Source organism: Thunnus albacares, chromosome 20 (genome assembly GCF_914725855.1).
Source record: "Thunnus albacares chromosome 20, fThuAlb1.1, whole genome shotgun sequence".
NCBI classification, from domain to species: Eukaryota; Metazoa; Chordata; class Actinopteri; order Scombriformes; family Scombridae; genus Thunnus; species Thunnus albacares.
The window spans coordinates 4,482,625-4,505,406 of record NC_058125.1 but is presented as its reverse complement, the minus strand read 5'-3'; the positions used below and the strand labels follow the sequence as shown (position 1 = coordinate 4,505,406).

Sequence of the window (22,782 nt, the reverse complement as noted above, 5' to 3'; positions counted from 1 at the left end):
TGCAGGAAAGCAGAGAAATGAGGAGACAGAGTGAATAAGTGGTGGGTGGATCCTGTATAACTGCACCCTGACTGCCTGGTTAATTATGATCAAGGGAGCAGATACTGTAGGCGGGATTAATCCTCTCTAACTGCCATCAGCCTCTCCATGAGGATAATAATGAGAGAGGAAGGGGAGAGGAGGTTTGATCATCTGAAATGTGGAAGGACATCATACATCATAATTATAGTTATTATAAAACTCGGGCTATGTGTTATTCATTTTTATAACTGTATAACAATGCTATTAGAGGTGACTTGTTGATTCCACAGTTTTATGTGCTCATTACATTTGAATCATTACTGGATATTTAATGATGACATCAGTATGGGCGTTCCCTTTAATTTCTCTATAATTTAGTTTATATAATATAACACACTGTAATAATTTAGACAATCACTCACACTGAAAGAAATAATGACAAACATTTGACAGTAATTTTATTATGAGCACCCCCAAATGTTTTTGTTGTCTGTGCACGAACAAGGGACAGCACAATACAAACTTTACTTTCATTTAGCACAGTTTTTCAGACTGGGCTGTGTGTGATGTTGTCGAGAAAAAGGAACAACAAGAGTCAGACAGCATTACCTGTGGCTCTGTACTGCTCTTCCTGACCAGACTGTTGTTTGAATGCTCCACATGGTGCAAGGGACTACCACCTGCATGAAATCCATTCACTGGAGAGACAAATGAGAGAAAGAGAGAGAGATAAAGACATAGAAATTTCATTAGTTCTTTGATGTCTGATTAGCTGCCATGCTGTAAACTTTAGTTGATCCGGGGGGGGATTCACTTATCTTTATGAGTGAAACAAGCCAGTGCTGACCTGTGTCTTTGTTTTTTTAGCTTGATAAATGTGTTTAATGGGGCTGGCACAGTAGTGGATTTACCCAATCCAGAGACCTGGATTGGGTAAATCTATCACTATGTTTTTGTTTATGGTCTTTCATAAGCTCTTAGTAACCATTTAACTACTTTCAAACTACTGATTTACTGAGTCAAGTTCCATATTTAAAACTTAGGAAAAGTATTACAGAAGATAGTAAGTGTTTCCCCTATAATTGTGGGCCGCCAGGATAACGAGAACCCCCGCCAGGCCAAAAAAATCTTTTTGTTAATGCCAAAAATAATGGCAAATGTCCATTCATTCAGAAATCAATAGCGTTTAAGGGCGTCTCTGTGCATCACTGTTCCAAAACATGAGTCAACTTCTTTGTCATTGCCTGGTAAAATCGTGGTAGCGTAGCTCCTTTTAAGGAATAGGGCAGTGCATAATGTGTGTTTGTAGCAAGTGAGTGGTTGAGTGCGAGCGGCAGAAAAGTGATGGTGAATGCGAGCAGAGCAGAGGAAAAGGTTAGCAGGAAGTTGTCTGCCATTTATGCCATTTATCTGGCGGTAAATGGGTCTAGCTCCAAAGTTAGCAACAACGGGTTAGCCTAACCTGACCATGCTAAATAGAGGAACAGAGAATGGAGAAATGTGTGGCTGCTGAGTCTCTCCTGAGTTGTGCTCAGCGCAACCCCCTTGTTCTTTGGTTTGAGGCAAAACTAAATGGTTATTTATAATACAGGTGATACATATGAATGATTGCTACTTCCAGTATTTGAGTGGGAAACGCCTCAAAAACTTTACTGCCTTTTTCTGTTTGTCTGTCTTTAGGAGCAGGGTCAGAAGACGGACAGATGAGGCCTTAGTTCTGCAGTTGAGGCTACAGATAAAATTAGTCACAGGAAGTGTCTGTGTGTCTGTGTATGGTGTGAATGAGCGGGTGCTTTGTGCTACTGTGGAAATTTAGGTGAATTCACAGCCTCGGGGCACTAGTACTTGAGGATGTTGAAGTGATAGAGACTTCAGATGAAGAGATAGAGTTGTAGTACCTGCTGGCAGGGAGTTCTTGTGTCGGAGAGAGGTTTTGGGGGTCCCAGGCACACTGGACGGTCGTTCCCATGTTGTTTCTGATAGAGTGATCAGGAGAAGAGGAAGAAGATGATAACATTATGAGAACAGTACCAGCTGTGATTTTACTTTTGTCATTTTGTTGACGATTGCAACTATTTGTGGGCAACAGTAAGAAGAAGTGATTCCACCCAAAGCTGCACATTTGGCACTTACCGCAGTCAGCAGTTAAACTACATATGAACAAATGAAAAAAATAAGTATATGTGTTGGTGTCCAATCTTACTGTACATTTGTAGTGATAACCAGTCTGATAAGAAGTCTCAATTACCATTTTGTTCTACTTCATTCATCCAGCCTAAAATCATGTTCATATGTTCTGCTTCATGTTTCATGTATTGCTGAGATTCTTTCCAGTCGACATGGAAGCTGTGGTAGCTGAAGCTATTGTAGGAGCAGTTCACAGAAATCAAAGACTTATCCCAAAGTCTTGTTATTTCTAAAAGATGACTAATGCTGCTTCAGCTGATTAGTCAACTGAGAGAGAACTGCCAATAATTTTGACACTCAATTAATGGTTTCACTCATTTCTAAAGCAAAATGCCAAAAAATTGTATGTTTTCAGCCTCTAAAATGTGAGGATTACATCACTTAATATTGAGTGTGAGATTGGGTTTTAGACTCATGGTCAGGCAGCAACAGAAATTTGAGAACTTTGAAATTTTGATGGACATTTTTCACAATTTTCTGGCATTTTATAGATTACATGACAAATTAATTGATAACAAAAAGTAATTATAAGTTGCAGCCACACATTCACGCTTGTTTTCATTTTTGTGGCCATTTTTCTGTCACAATTTTTCTTATGTACAGTAGCTAGGGTGCTAGCAAGCTACTTAAGAAGATAACGCCCCTTTTCTTAGACCTCTACAGAGTTCTGCTTGGTTGTATGTTTCTCCAAGCACAACACCGACCTAAAGTATTTGAATTGCTGAACAAACTGGAGCAGTGATTCAGAGGTATGGGACCAGGCTAAGTGATGTCACATGTACCATGTTAATTATGAGTCGCTAACATCAATAGTTCTCTGGCTCAACTGACAATTGTCTTCTTCTTTTCTACCTTAAACTTACACTAACTTGCTTGTTGGCTAACATTAGCATTAGCAAACACAGCTAACAGCAAGCACAGCTTACCCAGAAATGTGTTTACAATGTCTCCCATTGCATAACATTGTGAAAACAAGTGGCCACTGTCATGGCTAAAAGCTAGCTTTTTTTCACAGGACGGAGACTTTTGTGGTTAGTTTATTCCTTCTAATGAGTAAAACAATTTTGAGAACCACATACCATTAATCATCAATATAATATTAAAGCTTAAAGAGGTATGGGACTTGTTAGCATCATTAGATATCTTAGCCAATGAGATTCAGTTAAGGTGGTTGCCATATACTTGCCAAATATGTTTAGTGGCTTGATGGACCCTATGTGTCGAGATTTGGATTTTGTGGCTTCAATATCTACAAAGAATTGTTCTGTATCTTATCAGGATGAGAATTAGACCACAATCCCATTGTAAAGGGCCTACATTCTGAAATGCTAGTGGAGGGTGCAAGAGTAGGCTTGTAGTTAGCATGTCTTGTACTACAACCATGAATATACTGAGTTACTGTACAGCACAGTAATACCCACTAAATACAACAGGTACCAGCTTTTATTAACCATCTAGAAAGGAAAAATGTGCTTTCACAATGTTTCAAACACTTCTTTTGGTGGTTTCTGAAGTTAAACTGAGCTCCACAAAGGCACAATTGCTCTTCCATCATCTGTCCCCATTCCACTTCTGCTGGTTAAGATGCTGGAGAACGAGCATACAGTACAAAAAGCTTGACCGACAGAGACCTTAATATAGAAGGTCTGTCTTTGATTTTTATTCCTCTATGTCCACTCTCACCACAGCACTGAGCTCAATTAGCCGTTTACTGTCAGCACAGAAAGAAGAGGCACAGACATGTAAAGAGCTCTTATTTCATTTGGATCTTTTTGGCTGGCTCTGCTCTATTTGGCACTGCCTAGCAGAAGAGACAACTGAGCAAAGCCCATCAGCTCAAATGACACGCATGGAGAGGATAACTGGCAGCAGGCTTATGGAGAGAGGCTGTGCCTTCATGTTTGATGTACAACACCAGCGTAAAGCCTGTACTTGTGGGTCCTAAAAGCCTCAATTTTTCTCCCATAGCCTGTCATAAACAAATCGATACTCTGAGAAATATAGGATATTAATGCAGAAAAATATAGCATAATCTACTTAGCCCAGGGAAATTGTTGTTCATCATGACTGTGTTCCTCGCCAGAGGGGTAGCAGTCAAAACACCATTTAAAAAAACATTTATATTACATTAAATATGTGGATAATGTTCAGTTTGCCATTGCAAAGCCAGGAAGCTGAAATAAAATGACAAATTGAGATAGTTTGTCATTGTTATTTGCAATTTAATGTTCCCACAAAGTCTGTGTAAAGGAAAACACATTATACATGTTAGAAAATAATTGCTGAAAACATATGGAAAGACTGAACTGTGTAGTACTGAATTATGGAGTTATAGCCTTTAACTGTTTTCATCATTTCTGGATTTTTTGGGCGGGCTTGAACTGGTGGCTCTATGATGTAGAGGGGTTACTAGCATGATTTCTACAGTTAACAGAGTATTGTTAGTATGGTATTAATAGTTTAAAGTTTTAAACTTTGACTACCACCACCAATACCAACATTCTCAATTAGAGAAAGGGTGAAAATAAGGCACAAAGGGGGCCCCACGACTGAGTTTGCATTAGGCCCCCAAATCACTAAATCCGCCCCTAGTCATTATAAGTAATGATGAAGAGTTGTGAAATTACACATATTTACTATAATTTTTGACTCTGAGTGGAGCAGGTTGGGTTTCCAGGCAACAGGCTCTTGAAATGCAGATTGCCGATCATTTCCGTCAAACGGGTTTTTATACAGGGGAGAGAGCAGCTTTGGCACCTGCTAGATTCATACCCCCAGATACAGTGATACATATGCAGCAGCACCAGGAGTAATTCTCATCAGCCGCCTTGTCACAGACGGGCTGAAATCCAAAAGTTTTCAATCTCCCTGAATTGCCTTAATAGTCTTGATAGACCCGTGTCAGCTCAGTTTACCCACTTTTACATTTGTGAAATAGTTCATCCGCCCTTTTCAGGCCTGTCAGAGGTCTTAATGATGTAATTTCATGATATCAATGACAGAATGCAGCATCTAATGATGGAAGCTGCATTAGGAAAGGGTCTTTTATGCAACATAAAAGCATAAAAGCATAAATTAAAGCTGTCTGACTCCTCAAACACAGTCATAACCACATTTTGACTTTGCATACATCACTGGTTTCAGACTCACCAAAGTGTTGCAACTCAAGAGGCTGATACCGGATGACAGTGGTTTCAGTGTGAAGCAGATGTGTATAACTAAATGTATGAATGGAAATAGTCAACAGCAGGTCTCAAAACAGAAATAACCTGGCATCACCTTACTGTCCGCCAACCACGCCACAAGTGATGCGAGACATCCCTGATTCTGAAGGGGGAGAAGGGGAAATGGCCTAGTTGGCTTTGACACTGCTATATTTTATTTATAACCATATGACATTGGTCCCTGATGCATTAGCTACCTCCTGTCTCTGTTTTTGTAATCAATCAGAACAGCCCATTCACACTCCTATTATCCTGAGGAGGAAAGCGCCGAGATACTTCCAAGATCTCATCTTTTAGCGATAAGACAAACAAAGAAAGAAGAGAAGATGCACTGTGACTATTGTAGAATAAAATTAGCATTTATGGTACACTCCCTGGTGCTGTTTGACTGAGATTACAAAGGGCATATCCTTTTGCACTCAAAAATCATACTAAAGTGATTTTCAAATGCTTTGTATTGAATGCTCCTTTATTTTCCAAGCCTTTAGGTGGGTGTGCCAGTGTATGTGTTTGATTGACAGCTGAGCTGGCAGGCGCTCAGACACACAATGAAAAAAAACTACCGTAGCTTACAAGCCATGGACAAACTACATTTTGTTAGCTGTGGTATAAAAAATAAGAACCACCATTTAGCACCTAAACTAACCAATGTTAAAATTTGCAGAAAAGTTTTTAAGCTGTTAAATAGAGAGCTGAATTCATACTATGTTCCAGGAGTAACAAGTGTAGGCAAGAAAACCTCATTCAAATTGTCATGTGTAATAATACAACTTTCTTAAAAATCAAGCCACACAACATACCTTCCTCAACTAAAATTTGAAAAATGTCAATGTGATAATGTGTCAATTTAATATTTCCATTTTAAGTGGCATTAACAAAAACCTTTTCACAGTCCATCGTGGGACGAACCTCACAGCTAGACAGATCGAAGCTTGTCGAGAGACCGTGACGTCAAGGGGAGACAGGACAAAGAAGGCTGCAAACATTTCTTTAAACAGCAGAGTTAACAGCTAAGACATTAAAGGATGGCATTTGAAGATCATTATTTGAGCGCGGGTCGATATTATGGGTAAAGAAACTGAGAAGTTGACGTGCAGTACATGCACTGCCACGCTGGTAAACTGGAAACTCTGAAAATAGGGAAGCACAGTTTCTAGAAAGAGTTACAGAAGCTGGAGGAACAGCAGTTAGCATGAAAGTGACATCATGCCTTTGAATATCTATGTGCTACAGCTGACTAGCTAATTAGCTGACTAGCTTGTTCAACAAGACACAAGACATGTGTTAATACTTAAACCTGAAATAACTGCAACAACATTTTTTTAAGTCAGTATCCTATGATAGAATGGTGACATTACTGCTTCATGCAAATATTTGGTTTAATTAAAATTATATGGTTGACTATAGGCACAGAGGTCTACGTGATGTAAAATATAATTTCCTCCATTTGCACTGTGATATTTTCTCAAAAAAGAGCAAAGGACATGTATTTTACAGAGCAGACCTGTACGCTGAAGCAGAAGAGAAACGTGCAATTTCAAACGGATTTCATTTTATTTATAAAACAGATGAGAAGTTATTTATAGTTTCGTATGAATCAACTTCATTCAAAAATACCTGGAAACTGAGCGGACTGTCTGTCTGTGGTGAATCTACAGTGTGTGTGTGCTGGGACTGTTGAGCATTTGGTTTGGTGTGTTTATAAAGCAGCCTACTGGTCAGGTCGAGATGAGTGGAGAGTCTTAGGAGACGGCTGGTACAAACCGCAGCACCCTGCACCGCTGCACCCAGCAACACAGGAAGGAAAACCTACAAAACAACAAGCCCTGACACAAGGACATGCAGCCCTCACCCACGCACACAGCTCTGTTACTATGGCAATGCAGGAACACAAACGGACACATAAACATACACACACACACACACACACAAAGAAAGTATCTAATCTAGGTGAACTTTAGAATAACGAAAGGGAGGTCCAGTGAAAATAGCGGTGATTCTATAAATACTGATTGTTTCAGTAGAAAATGATATCAGATGGATTTCTTTGGAAACAGTTGCTGCGGTGGTGAATGTGAAAGAACCACACGCATGCAGTACGGTAATGAATGAGTGTGTGTTAGGACTGAGCTGCAAAGAAACAGAACATGAGTCCTTGAGGTTTTTCTCTGCTCTCAGAGGCCAGTTTTACAACACTACAGCAACAATACTGCTTTCTTTAAGAGCCAAGACATACTGTAGATGCTGCTGATGTGTTTTTTATATGCAAAAAAGTTATGAAAGATGTATCATTTTCCCTCTCAGGAAATATTTGCAACTCTTTTGTTCCAGCACACCAGTCTTGTCATTCCAGGCTCTGTCCCTCTGGAGTATTAACAGTTTTACTATTGAAGATAAGTTTTGAAACCCTGGCATATGAAGACAAAACAGATCTGTTAAATTCCTTCTGGAATAACACAGAGACAGAGGGGGAAAAAAATCAAACATTTTGAGATGATCTTAACTGTTAAAACATCTTATAACCACACATTTTTGATGTGATCAAAAGCAAAAGAGAGCGTGGTTTGTTTCCAACTTTTTGACATTAGCAGGTTAACCACCTAATTTTATCTGAAAAGAGAAGGAGAGGAGGAAGAGGAGGAGTGACTCCCCTGGTCTCGTGTCTGGGTGGAGCCCTCGGTTAATTTTAGATTCCCTCTCGTGGCCACAACTCGACCGCTGTGACCATGATCAGAGACCTACAACATGTGAACATCTCTGATGTGAAACTGATTTCTCTCTTAAGTGACCACTAATCCACAGTCCTGGTTATCCAGTATGAAGGGTGCAGGTGAACAGTCGTTGGGCCTCATGCAACAACCACTCATACCGACAGATCTGTTCTTCAATGGCAACAGGCCTCGTTCAACAGGCCTGGATCAGTCACAAGAGACAGATTAAAGTAAGAATAGTCCAAATCAAGGCAGTAGAGTAGTAGAGGCCATAGTACAGGACAAGATCAGAGAAACACTGGATTCTACATTTCCCATAATGCAACTAAACAATGTCTTTCATTGCCTTTTAAATGCCTCTTCTTTCCATACTTCCAGCTTCTTACACAGGCTTTCTTGTAAAAAAAAGAGTAAATCTCAAGTCTATGCCGAGATGACCATGATGACATCACCATCATTAATTTTTTCAGACTTTAAAAAGCTCACTCCAGAGCCAGAGAAGACATTGTAAAACTGTTTTCGCAGGCTGAAAGTAAACTTACTAAAATCATTGGAGTGCCCCTTATTTTAATTATAATGGTTTCATCTCAGTGAATTAGTAGTTTACATATGACAACTAGACAAAAAAAGCAACAAATAAATAAATCTTGGTCAAAGTAATATTCTGTTCTTGGCATGAATGTGCATCATGGCTGCCATTTTAATGAGATTAACTTTTTTTGTTTCTATTTTCACTGGCATGACAACATCAGTGATTCAGTGGTTGTCACACTCCAACAGCTGCCTCAGGGTTTTCATGCAGGCTGCTGTCCAAGTGAACATCCTCCATTATAACAAGTCACTGACCGTTTTGCTTTAACATCTAACTTCATGTCAAATCATTCCTTCTTTATTTCTGTCACAAAAGTCCCTGCAATGACAATTTGTTGACAGTTGTAGTAACATTTCCTTTTATTCGTGTCTGCTAATACAACTACTGACTGCTAAATCTGTTCTGTTTTTCTCTGCTGATTTCTAACAGCAGGACTTCATGTTTAGTGGTTTGAAGGTCCTCCTTTATACTCTTGGGTGACGCTTAGTGGATGAAACTTGCTGACAAATTGAGCCAAACATGTAGTCTGAAACACGACTCATTCTCTTCAGCTACGTTAGCAACTCTCTTAATGCTAACATGCTGATGTTTAGCAGCAGTGTTGTAGCTTAGCGTGTTAGAATGCTGTTGCTAATTAGCACTAAACACAAATTGAAGGTGAGACTGATGGGAATGTCATTCATTTTGCAGGTATTTGGCCACAAACCAAGTATTGAACAAATTAATTTATGAACATATGTACCACATTGTCAGACCAACTGACAGACAGACCAACATTATTGTCCATAAAGCCATACTGGCTAGCACTAGGGTGGCTAAAAAGATTGTCACTGTGTCTGTATGATTGGTGAGAGCTGCATCTGAGAAACCTTCCTCACCTTCATTACATCCTCAAGTCAAAGGTACATGAGAGTTGCCAACAGTAGATATTAGTGTCATCAGTCAGGTTTTAGAGTGAGTTCAGTCAGGGATAGTATGTCTGCAGAACAGAAGAGGGTATTAAGCTGTCTCCATGCCAGTGTGTGTTTGTTTGTGTGTGTGTGTGTGTTGTTTGTGTGTGTGTGTGTGTATGTGTGTGTGTGTGTGTGTGTGTGTTCAGGGAGAAACTGAGTGGGAATTGTGTTTTTACAGAAACAAGGCACTATCAGCAGTATCATTTCTACAAGGCCCTGATGTGCTCTGTCTCGCTCTGGTACCATCACTACCACAGACACTGAGTGAACGTTTCACTCCATTACAGACAGATGAAACCACGTAGATATCATTTAAGAACAAATGTTTCCCTATAGATGTAAAATTTTCATATAAAAAAATCACTTTATTTTTAATCCAAAGTGTAGTTGGGGAGCAAGGCAGGAAACCTTCAGTGTGAAATGACAAATGAAAACTAGAAAATAAATATTTATTAAGTATGCATCTTTTAAGGTATAAAATCACATTTTATCTTTTTGTTGATAACAAATGTAATCTTTTGCTTCTTGGTCTTTTAGTCACTTTGATGAAAAATTAATCACAGGGCACCCTAACAGTTGCACTACATGTCATATAATATTATCCCATTAAATTCTGGAGTCTGGTTCCACACAAAGGAAGCACCAAATCCAAACTAAAGAGCAATGTTTTTCAGAACACAGGAGCTAAAAACCTAAGAGCTGTGCAGGATTTAAGGTGGCTCTTATACTAAACTAGAAAATACCCTGAAGGATAGAAAGAGATATTATTATACTCAGCTTCATGTTGGGTGGTTCTTTGCCTCCACATAATCAATTACAATCACAGAACATAGCTACACCTTGTCAGGTATGAGCCACTGTCTGTGCATTAAGTCAGGACATGGTTAGCCTAGATTAGCAGTGGGGCAGCTAACCTGCTGGCTCTATTCAAAGTTAAAACATAAAACTGAAGCTGACTTGTTGACACAATTTATCTTGTTAGCTTTTTGGATGTAAGAACAACAATTTGTGGTTTTAGGAACTATGTCTTAGTCAACAGCTGGAAGCAGAGACTGCATGAAATAGCTCCAACCTGTAACTACCCCTAAAAAGTTTCAACATTTCTTTTCATGTACGGGTTAAACAAACACAACATTTTGCTTTTAAGGTGTTGGTAGGCATATGCCTTCATTTTGGACAGAGCCAGGCGAGGTTTCCCCCTGCTTCTAGTCTTTACGCTAAGCTAGGCTAACCATGCACTGACTCCAGCTCTGAATTAAACTCTCAGACATGAGATTGGTATCAATCTTCTCATCTCCCTCTTGGTAAGACAGTAGCAAAAGCATATTTCCCAACATGTTATATACTTCCTTTAAAGTGATCATGGACGTGATAAAATGCCACTAGAACTGTTTAAGTTTCTCTTACCATTGCTTGTGGTGTTGACGTAGTATCGCCGCCCTTGTGGAGACATGTAGCATCTCCATTGAGGAGGCAGGGGGTCTCTGAGATCCTCCACAGGAAGCTGACTCAGTGATGCTGTCCTCTGTCAAGACAAGAAAAAGCAATAAAAACATCAGTGTCAGTGTCAACAACCACAGACAGGCTCATCAGCAACTTGGAGACACATATAAACAGCGTGTTAGCTCCTAGACAGAGATTTATTTCTCAAGGGCTTTCATAATTGAGCATAATTACTGGAGATAAACAGATAAAAGAAAATTAAAAAAAAAACAACAACTCACTGCAGATCAGGCAACACTAGAGATGCAGTAGATATGTGCAGCACTCAGCTCGAGTTCAATAAGGTTCTCATTTCCTCAAGTATTTCACAACCAGCAACCAATGACATCATAGCAGAGCAGGCTGAGCCGCTGCTGCTGCCACACAAAGAACAACAAACTGGCGCGTCTCTGCAGTTGGACCTAGAGCCGGAGTTTCAGAGTCAGTGTATGTGCACACAACATACAGCTGAGGAGCACTGGAGAGCATGTAGGCAAACTGCACACATCTGCTACTGATTAGCAGGAAAACAACAGGCACAGACCATTGTAACACATTGTGGAGATGCTGTTTGGAGACTTTGGCAGAGCCAGATGAAATTCCATATCAGCCACAGTTTTGTTACTGGGGTCCATACCAAGTCATTCAAGCATCTAGTAGAGTAGTAACTGCAAGGAAACTTGATCCAGTTTCTGCAGGCCAGATACTGTATGTGTTCAATAGAATACAGTAGAAAGAGGAGCCTTGGGTCATTTACAGACATAACTGACCGTTCACTAAACCCTATCCCCGAACAGCAATTGTCCAATAATAGCTTAGCAACCGTAACTAGACATGGCAGGTCTTTCAAGTTTTGGATTTCTCCACATACTAAAGTGGTGAACATGGACCTGAATAAAGAGAGATACTCTGAATTTGAAGCGCATGAAGGATGGTGTCTTTTTTTTAGCTTTTCCGAAAGCAAAAACAAAGAACAAAAGTGTAAAAAGTGGAGTAAAAAGTGTACTTGATTGCTGTGATGTAAGGTGAAAGCATTAGCATATCCATGTCCATGTCCTCCATTATTTTGTGGAGTTACAGGTTACATTTAAAAAGCCCTGTTTCAAAATAGCACAAAGTCAACTTGAAACATTAAAAAGTCAGCTGCAGAATTTTTTTTCAGCCAACTCATGGAACTAATGTTAGCTTTATTAGCTAGCTAGCCATAGCTGATAAAATCTGTTAAGTTATTTTCAGCCGGCAAACAGCCACTGCCTAGAAATGAGAAGCTCCTTTTGCCTACATCTGCCTGAAATCAAGGACACATACGAATGCTAAATCTGCCACCTCAATCATTGTAACCTGGAAATGTGTCGTTCAATACATGTTCAGCACATGTATGAGAGAATCTTTGATTTTGGCCCCCATCACTTACATTGAAAGCACATTTGAAGGAGATCTTTTAATAACCAATATGAACAGGAGGAATGATTACAGCAAGGAAAACCTCTTTCACTGCTCAGATGGACACCTGTTGTTTTAAGACAGACTTGAAAAACTGTGAACCTGACCTTTAACTTTTAAACCTTTAAACAGCGCTTGCATAGGCTTAGTGTTTACTGAATTGAATATAACAGCTTTAACTAGCAACAGAATGAACGTACTACTGTACTAAGACAGTCAGAATCAATGGCAAACATCATGGTGGTATGAACAGCAATGTATTCACTTACTGATCATTTGACAGTGACTTCACTTAGCTTAGAAAAAAGTGATCTAACTACATAGTCAGTGACTACATATCTTTGAACTGAACTGAACGAAATGATTCAAATCAGTAAAGGGATAAATACATAATTTATACCTCTACCATGCAAAAACAGAAAGCGTGACAGACATAGCAACAGTAACTAGGGCCAATTGGTGATGCATTTGAACATCAGACGAAGGTTCAACCAAGTGCAAGCTATTTGACGTTCCTAAACTAATCAGTATGTGTAAGTTCAGCTGGTTGCATGCAAGAGAATGCATGCAAATGCAAGAGAAAGAGAAACAAACTGTCCCTGGAGATAAAAGCTGCATCACCTCAGAGAATGAAGTCATTACATGTAACTGCTTCTGCTGGAAGAAGAGAAGGGAAGAAACCCTCTGGTCCCACAGGACTGGAGACTATGAATCTATGTCAGCCCCGAATGACTTATGAGTCTATGTAATTACAAAGTCTCCAACAGCATCGCCAGGATGTTTTCCCTTTGATGGTCTCAGTGGTCACTGTTATATTTGTCCTTCGTGTGCCTTTGAGAAACAGATTTGCTTGAATAGTCCAGTAATTTCCTACAGCAGTGAAAAGTGGTCATGGATGTAACAATGGATAAACCCCAACATGCCATGACAGAAAATCTGAGCTATTTCCGATCGTATCGGTGACAGAGGAACACATGTTAATGTACTGCAAAAGAAATGGAGGGAGAAAAAAGTCAATATGACTGCCAAGCCACAGATACAGTTACAGTGGAGCTAAGTGCTCAAGTATGTAGAGTGCACTGCACAGTAGTGTGCAGAGGCAAGTTATCCTTCAGTTGATCCACAAATCAAACACAATGGGGTATTACATTCATTTTCAGTCTTCAAATGTATAATGGGTGAAAACAGGACAGAGCAGGCAATATGTGAAAGAGACTGTTACCTCAAACTCATCATTCCATTACTATTCGCATGACAGTCCTGGATTGCTATCTAATGTAACCTGGATGTTTAATTTGCTAAAGCGTTCATCAACTCTATTATGTGAGGAATGAAATATGAATTTGCTGGATGGTAGGCAGTCTCCTTAGCAACTTCAATGATGGGAAACAACAGGTGTATGGTAATTACAAACATGACACATTCTGACAGATAGACAGCCAATACAAAACATTGTGAGCTCAGTGCTTCCCATAGTGGCTGAAAGATATATAAATTAGAGTAATGTTTGAAAGAATTTTGAGAAATATGCTTATTTGATTTTTTTACAAGCTTGAGATGAGAAGATTGATATTAATCTAATGCCTGTGGGTTATGTACGGAGTTCGAGTCATGATATGATTAGTGTAGTTCAGCATAAAGATAATGAAGTAGGGGAAAACAACTAGCCTGGCTATGTCCAAAGAAAACACTACAAAAATACTCCCACCAATACTTCTACTAATTAGAAAATTGTATCTCATTTGTTTAATCCATACACAAACAGAAAGGTAAAAATTATCATTTGTGGCTTTAGGAGAAATTAAGTGCTAGAACTATTTCTTGATGAACAACAGATACGCTATCCATCTGCCAAGCGCTTCTGTGCAGCTTCCTGGCAACCTCACTGTGATGACAAGATACTCTATATCTGATGATACTCTAAGACTATGGGAAAAGGTTATGGTATGTAACTCCCCATAAAAATCACAAATTGCCATTTTTACATTTTTGCTTGTGTACGGATTAAACAAATGAGATACAACATGTTTAGAGGTGTTTCAAATCTATGCTAAGCTAGGCTAACCACACACTGGCTCCAGTTCTGTACTTCAACATTGATATGAGATTCATATTGATCTACTCATTTCACTGTCATAAAGAAAGCCAATAAGTGTATCTGAAACTAAACAATAGTATTGCTTCAATACAGCTTCTTGCCACCAGTGATTCTACATGGTTTGTACTGATTACTCTGTCAAACCAAATCAGGTTTTTAGTTTTTTCCCGCCATTCTTCCTGTAACACATTTCATGTGTCTGAGAAACTGAAATGTCAGGGTTCCATCCAGGATCAGGACCACTCAGATCCATGTTGTGCAGTAAAAAGAGACACTTAGGGATTTCTCTGCATGCCCTGGCTACTTTCCTGTTGGTGTTCTTCAGGCACACTGTTGTTTGGTCACATGTTCATTATCATTGAAATGATACCACAGTATTGTTTTTCTCTGAGCTCAGCAGATATGGCTCTCAGAAGCAGGAAAAGACAGATGGGAGTGGGCTGTTGTGGTCAGGCGGACACGGATAATATGCAAAAATCTTGGACATGAAGACACTTCAGGTTGTGGACATGGTTCATTTCCAGAACAACAATTTCAAAAAAACTTAAAGTTCCCCTGAACCTCCAGTGTAAGTTTCTGTCTTTTGAAGATTTGTTTCAAACTAAGTCTCCAACCTGCACAGAGCTTTGACTGAGCAGTGCTCTGAGCCACAAGTTAAAATCCTCCTCCCTGGCAAAAGTTTGAGACAGACATAACAGTCCTGTCGTACAGATAAAAAACAGACAGAGGAGAGAGAATGGGAACACCTTGGTGGTGGGAAGTATGACGCATCTCAGAGCCAGCTTGTCTCGGCATATGCAACATTAAATAATGCACCATTCCAGATGGTTAACCTTCTAAACCCCAGACTGCCTGTGGCTCCACATTCACAGCATGCCAGAAAAGCCCCTGGCAGAGAACACAAGGACTCATCCCAGGCTGCGATGACTGAGAAGCGACCACAACAATCACGGCTGCTGTCTGTGAGCCCTGCAGACGCTCTCTATACATCTGTCCTCCAGTATGATTCCATCTAAAATAGACTTTTAATTTAACATTCATTAGTCATTGCAGCAGTCATTTGAAAACACAAAGATAAGATAAGCGGGAATTAAATTGTAAGTTGGTGAAATGTGGTTTAATTAAAGTGTCACTCCCACTAAATATCATCCGTAGTGGATGATCAATGGACTCCATCAGTCATTTTATACCAAGAATTGCGATGCTCATTGTTTTGTTTTTTTAAAATTACGTCCAGTTGGTCTAAACCTGTCATGTTTACTTCTATGTCTGTCAGTGGTTTCCTTCATTTCCCACAACATTCAGTGATGGTACGTCAACTTGTTTCTCTCAAACCACTTTCTAACAATGATGCTTCTGATTTGCAACCAAATCCCTTATTGAATATGCAATATTGTGGCTGAATTACTGTACACTATGATGTGTGCAAGTTGTTGGTGGAGAAATGGCCTCTTATATGTGGGATCAGTTAAGGGTTCAGTATGCTTCAAATGAACGTCTTCGTACAAGGAGTCGTTTGAACACATCTAAAGGCAAAACTGTTTCCCCCTGTTTCAAATGGTCACATTCAAATGCAGGGAGAAAAGCCTGCCATCATAAGCAAAGTTTCCATCCAAATGTGGCACAAATTTTAACCAGATTTCTGGAAAATCTGCAAAAGAAAATGCTAATTAATGCATGTTTCCTTCCACTACTTCTACACACATATTTGGAGCTGGGCTTGTCAAGGTGAACAGTTGGTGGCACTAATTTTCCAGTGCGGCACAATTGCAGAACAGAGAGAGCTCTCTCTACTCAAAGGCATTCATGGTTTTCCAACCACAGAAAGTAACACAGGTAGCTCTGTGAAGAATGAAAAAATTGTGAAATCCTGCCTACTTTCTCACCTCCCCAACCACTGAAGGAAGTGACCGTCAGGTTGTTAATTTCGGAAAGTTACAAAACTTGAAAAAACAATGTCAGAAAGATGTGGAGGGAGGGGATTAGAGATGTTCAATTACCACAAAAGCACTTAGTTTAAAGCATACTGACGTCAACAAGACCCTTGCTCTTTGATTCTGAGGGTCTCGCTCTGAAATTTGGTGTTCGCTGCTGATAATAATGATGTTCTTTGCGAACATGACAACAATACTACTAAACAACAAAATGGGCCAAGAAATATGAGGTACATGACCAATATGACATATGCGTAATTATGGCTTAAGACTGATATCCATGATTATTTTGTTTGATACTTTGATTATTACATTTATTTACAAAGAAAAACTTTAGTGCACCTCAGCATTTTAAAATGACAGCTGCTCAAAACAGGATTATGTATATTAAAAATATATCAACTGACCGCATGTGATATGAAAGGTGTCACTCATAGTGACAAACCCACACATAATAAACACCAACTCTGTTTTTAGCATCTTTCAGCTCACTGTTTTGGCTTCACACCTCTTAGACAACTCTTTTCAGTGAAAAAGCTCCAATAAGCAACTAGCTGGTGAACATAGACAAGCATTTAGAGGCTAAAGAGCCAGATATTTTTCTCAGGAGTCGGTGATGACCAAAACGGAGCTATAAGGGGTGAATTTTGAACTTACATTAATCAGGTGGACAGAAACACAATTCCTGGATGTGTAACTAAGGTGATAATATATCATCGTTGTATTTATAGCATATTGCACTGCCCCCTAGTGGCCAAAAGTTTCAATGTAGGTTTAAGGATTAAGGGCTTTAAAATGTAAAAAAAACATTTTTTGGGATATTGTGATGATGAAAGTTGATTTGGCTTCAAACCTTTGTAGCTTAAGAGAAACTGTAGCATGTCAAATGTTTATGATGCTAAAAATGAAGAAACCAAATACTACGCTGGTCTTCCTGGTACTATAAACAGATCCCAGCATTTTCTTCCTCAGATTACAGATGTTTCCCACACACCCCCAAACACAGGCAGCATCTCTTATTATGGAAAACAAAATACCTCATGGTCTCTGTATTTCAGTGACACTGGCTCCCTGCCTGGAAAACCAAGAATAATTTGTTAAATTCCCTTAAATTCCCTTGGAAAATGCCTTTAAATAAATAGCCAGCTTGGCTTTGAGGTCAGATAGAGAATAACAGTGTAGTAAACTTGGTTGTTACCCCTTCACCTGGATTTTAACAGGCTGGGGTGAGACTTATGGGACAGTTTCTGTTTGTTTCCTCTAAATAGATTTTAAGGAAGTTCAAACCCAGGGCACTGAAAATTTGGTGTAATTGAAGTAATTTATCCAAAAATAGATGACAGGATAGAGAGGCATGGATGCTGACATTGAAAAATGAATAATTGGATCCTAAAATGATTCTCTAAGAGTTAAATGAGTTCATTCATCAACATAACTCCTGAGCAACTATAATGTTATTTAAAAAATCCATGCAATAATAAAAGTAACAGCAATGTTTTCTCACTATAATAGTACAGAATTATCTTATTGAGTTCATTCTTCTACTGACGTCAGAGAAACAATTATTTTTAGCTGTAAAGATTCTGAGATTTCAGCAGGTTAGCAATGTTACAATACAGACATTGATTGTTCAGAAGAGGTGAGTCATCAGATGCAACTGTCACTGAGATCACGTGTATTGTGAAATGCTGGTCACCCACTCACTGGCTGTGTGGAGGAGGACGAATGTGCAGCCTCACTGCTCCAGAGTTTCAACAGACTGGATTACTGGACAGGCCCAACATTTAGCTGTCCTCACTCATGCCTGAGTGACTCACTAACTCCTGACTTGTGACAGGGTATGTGTGTACTGTAGGTGCAAGTGTGTGTGAAAAAGAGTTTTTGCCATGTAGTGCTCTATGTTGTTGCTATGTGTGTAAGCTGAGCCTGACCTCTGGTGACCCCAGTGGAAACATCTGGACTCGGGAAGAGGAGAGTCTGTAGGGGTGAAGGTCTGTCAGAGCAGCTGTCCGGTTTCCAGCTGGAAAGATTCAGAGGCGGAGAGGATCTTGAACACGAACATGAGGTGAACATGAGCCGTAAAAGACGTGGAAATGGTCCCGGGCTGCTTCCGCAACAGGGTCAATGTATAAGAATCATCTTTATATGGAGTTTCTACTATAGCTGCGAAGTGTCATCTTAAAGGACTACTCCAGCTAAAGCCCGCAGAATTGAAAGTCAGCTCTGAAAGGTTTATTTTACAGACCACAAAAGCTTTCATCAGCATGAATTCAATACAAATACAAGGGATTCCAACGGAAACCCAGAGCCAGAGAAAAAACTAGGGATGCACTAATTTGATATGCCACATGCCTTATGAAGCAGACCAGATATTGACCATGACATGACTGTTCCACAATAAATACAATTTCTTCATTAATATCATTATAGAATTTAATGTTGTTCCTAACTACAGGCTGGCCAGCATTTTTAGTGGTGCAGATTGATATGAACAGATACCCGGAGTTGTGGTATTTGAATTAGCATTGGGAGAGAATAAGCTGGATCAGTGCATCCCTAAAAAAGGTGTCACAACATTCGTAGGAACTTTGCAAGTAATCTCTCAATACACTACTTCCATGTCAAACATTCACCTCCTTCATAGCTTAAAAACTCAACTGGAAGTACATATTGTTTAGCAATATACGAATTGACAATGGATTGGTACATATTGCTTGGAATCCATTGTAAATATCTTGAATCCAAGCAGACTACAGCTGTGAAGGTGCAATCTGCTACATTCAAACCCAAAGGCAGTGAGTATTTGATAGGCAAAAGATTGGTTTTTAGTATTCATTTCTTTGCAAAATTTTGCAAAATTATTAAAAGACCTAGCACCTGGGATGTTTGAATCTTCTAATAAGTAAAATTTGACCACATTTGTAGAGCAGTGAGTATGGATTATTGGGAGTTCAACAACAAAAGAAACACTAGTGTGTCCTCCACACACAGCTGTAGACATCTCAAAGTAAAAGTGGTGTTGTGCTGTCAGGTAGAACAGTCCTTGGCATCACCTTTCCCGAGCAAACAAACAGCACACTGTGATTGGTTGTGGTCCAACGTGTTGTCAACCATGTCTCTCTGCCGAGTGAATCGCAAGAATATGACTCTGATTACCTAATGTGAAACAGTCATCATCTCAAAAGACAAAAATATCATGGTGCCATCATAAAGTCATTGAAAATATCTGCTAGTAAGTGTAGAAATGGCTAAGTTTCAGTTTTAACTGATAATTCAATCCAATGAAATTGATGCCTGGGTGCTCCCTACGCAATTGCTTGATCATATTCTGCTTTAGCTGAGATGAAAATGTTCAGATGATGCCCCGGCAATAACTGCAAGATGTTCTTAAGTCACTTCACAAAATCATGTCTTCACCTCACTCCAATTAGTCCTTCCTGGAAAAAATCAGAGTACCATGCTTGTCTGTTTTACTACATTTTCAAGAAATTTCATTCTGTATACGGGCACGTCTAGAAGAAAAACCAAACAAATTCCAGCTGTATACATACTGGAGCAGAGCTGTAAACAGCCACAAGCAAGTACACAGCCACAAACACAAAGCAGCACAGTCTTTTTCATGATGAGATGCAGACGGGGAGCGTGGGCCATCTAGTCTGGAGTTTCTACTAAAATAGTAGCGAGGTATACAGTGGATGTGTATACTGTGAAGTTTTTTCCCCGCTCGCTCTCTCTCCTACCTTGTCATGTCAGAGGAGCATGGGAACAGAGGTCTGACAGACAGGGGAAGTGTCTGTTTCCTATTATTCACTCATGAATACCTCCACCTTCCCTTTCTAGGGCAACGCTGTCATGTCTGCACACCCTGGGTTACGGGGAAGTTCACATAGAACTGCTGATGGACAAATGCAACACTGGGTTGGACATTATCAGTTGTTGACTTTTCATAAAAATCTGAGGTCTGTCAGTTCATGCTGTGCACGTCACATATGATGGAGCTTCTCCTTCTTGCTGCAGTAACTATCAGTCTTAATGATTACTGGAGGTTTGACAGGAATAATCTCTGCTTTCAGATATATACTGTACGTGTTATACAACCAAGTTTATCTACTGTTCCTGGGTCACAATTCTGTTTTTTGAGTCTTAAAGTTCAATTTTCCACATAAGTATGGGGCTCTAAATGTATTACTCACAAATGCTAAATGATACATTTAAAAACTATTTATTTTATTAGAAATATATAATATAATATAATTGATGGTATTTAGAAATCTCAGGACCCTACCCTTATATCACACAACCCTATTTGTGGTCCTGACTAGGATTCCTATAGCTGGCTCCATTTTGGATGGAGCGGAGCTATATATATTTTTGAAAGAGAAAATAATACATTCATTTTCTTACTAAGAAAAAATTCGACTGATAAGCAATAAAATACACTCAGGGTTTTGCAACTAAAGCTTTACTTGGCCTGGTATGACCAATAGCTTATGGTGGCTAATGTTAGCTAACGTTAGCAAATTTTTAGATATTGCTGTATAACAATGATACTTCTAAGTCAGTTAACTGACTTTATGGTTTCACATTTGAACTGAATCAGATTCGGACATTGTCCAGAGTTGCCCTTTCACACATGTAGCACACAGCAGGAGATTGTCCACATCAGACACCTTCTGGAAATACTCCGTTTGGTTTAGGTGAGGGATGGCTTCACAGTGGAGCATTCAGGCCCCGTCAAAACAATGCAGCTTAGCTGGCCTGCTGCGTTTATTCAGCGCCAGCCGCATGATAGAAACGTCATCAACACACCCACTCACTCACTGTGAATTCTGTATTCACAGATGGGCTCAATCGGACATTACGAGGACATTGTACTAGGGAGGTGGCAGGGTAAAGTCTGTTTAATGTCCAGTCTGACTGATTCAGACATTTGCGTTCACACATACAGCTCCTACAATTAATGTCTGGAAAATTTCAGGGTTACAGTGCATATGTGAATGGGGCTTAAGACTCTTCTCTACTTGTGATACTGACACATACACATAAGTTTACTGAATCTTTTATCTTCACTCCCTGTTTTACAAAATATACAAATCACTCAGGTAGTCATTTATCCAATGTACTGTATCTAGCACAGATTAAATACAGAAAAAGTCATTTTTTGAAGGTCAGTCTGTGAGTTTAAACTCTTAAAATGTAAAATTCAGCAATTTTCAGTTCAATTAACCATTGGTTCATGAGGTGTGCTGTGTTGACTTTTGATGGTATAAACACTATTCCAGAGGCTTTTCCTTCCTGGCAAGAGGAAATTTAGAAATTATGAATTATAATATGAAGATAAAATTATCACCACAAAAAAATATAGCTTCAGCCCAAACTATCAGCATCAGTGCTCAAAATCACTCCAGTGACCCACACAAAACAAGGACACGCTCACACACTAACTCCCACACAAACCCTTGAGAGCGACGTAACTCCATCTCATCACCGTTGTTATCAATAGGCCCCAGTGGAGACTGAAATGCTAACCTCTTGCTCTGTTCTGAAGCAGAGCAGAGAGTTCCCAACCCTTTGGGATCTCTCAACGGGAGTTTAGGCCTCTTGTGCAGAAATCAGCCAGGGAGAAATTTCTCACATGTATGCCTGGCTGCTAACTACTAGACCTAGAGGGAAGAATGTGTTAAGATACGGCAAGATTTAGCTGGAGTGAGTGGAGGAGGAGTGAAAGTACAGTCCATGGAGGGGGAAAGAGTGAGACGGGGAGAGGGAACCAGAGCGACAGGGGCTGTGGACCATATCTTTATTTGGGAGACATTGTTTTGGTTTGGGCAGATGTGGGAACCTGAAGCAAAGCCACATTCCCAGATGTAGAGACACTTCAGACACTGGAGGAGGAGGGATGCACATGCGTGTTTAAGCATGCACTCAGCACACAGTCAGACATAGATACTGAACATGCATACATATGCTCCCACAAACTGTCATTATTGTCCGCTCAGTGCCTCACCACTGAGTATAGTATATGTGTTTGTGTGTGTGTACAGGCTGCAGTGGTCCCTACAGCTAACAAAGCTTGTTTTGTTACATCCCGCCCACTCCAGTTTATGTGAATTTCTCAAGCCTTGTTGGTCTCACTG

At 39.7% G+C, this 22,782-nt stretch overlaps 1 protein-coding gene across 2 annotated transcripts in view; it reads right to left on the bottom strand.

Moving 5' to 3' along the window:
• The window catches only part of LOC122970788 (growth arrest-specific protein 7-like), a 67,953-nt gene that overhangs the window by 34,417 nt on the left and 10,754 nt on the right, over positions 1–22,782 (bottom strand). The window contains exons 1-4 of one of the 2 annotated variants that reach the window (XM_044337040.1): positions 18,577–18,659; positions 11,096–11,213; positions 1,920–1,997; positions 631–719 (exon numbers count right to left, since the gene is read on the bottom strand). In XM_044337040.1, coding sequence (XP_044192975.1) covers positions 631–719; positions 1,920–1,997; positions 11,096–11,213; positions 18,577–18,600 — 309 coding nt within the window. In that variant the 5' untranslated portion in view covers positions 18,601–18,659. Of the gene's footprint in view, positions 1–630; positions 720–1,919; positions 1,998–11,095; positions 11,214–18,576; positions 18,660–22,782 lie in introns of those variants that run through there. The other variant, XM_044337039.1, reaches the window with a different exon arrangement.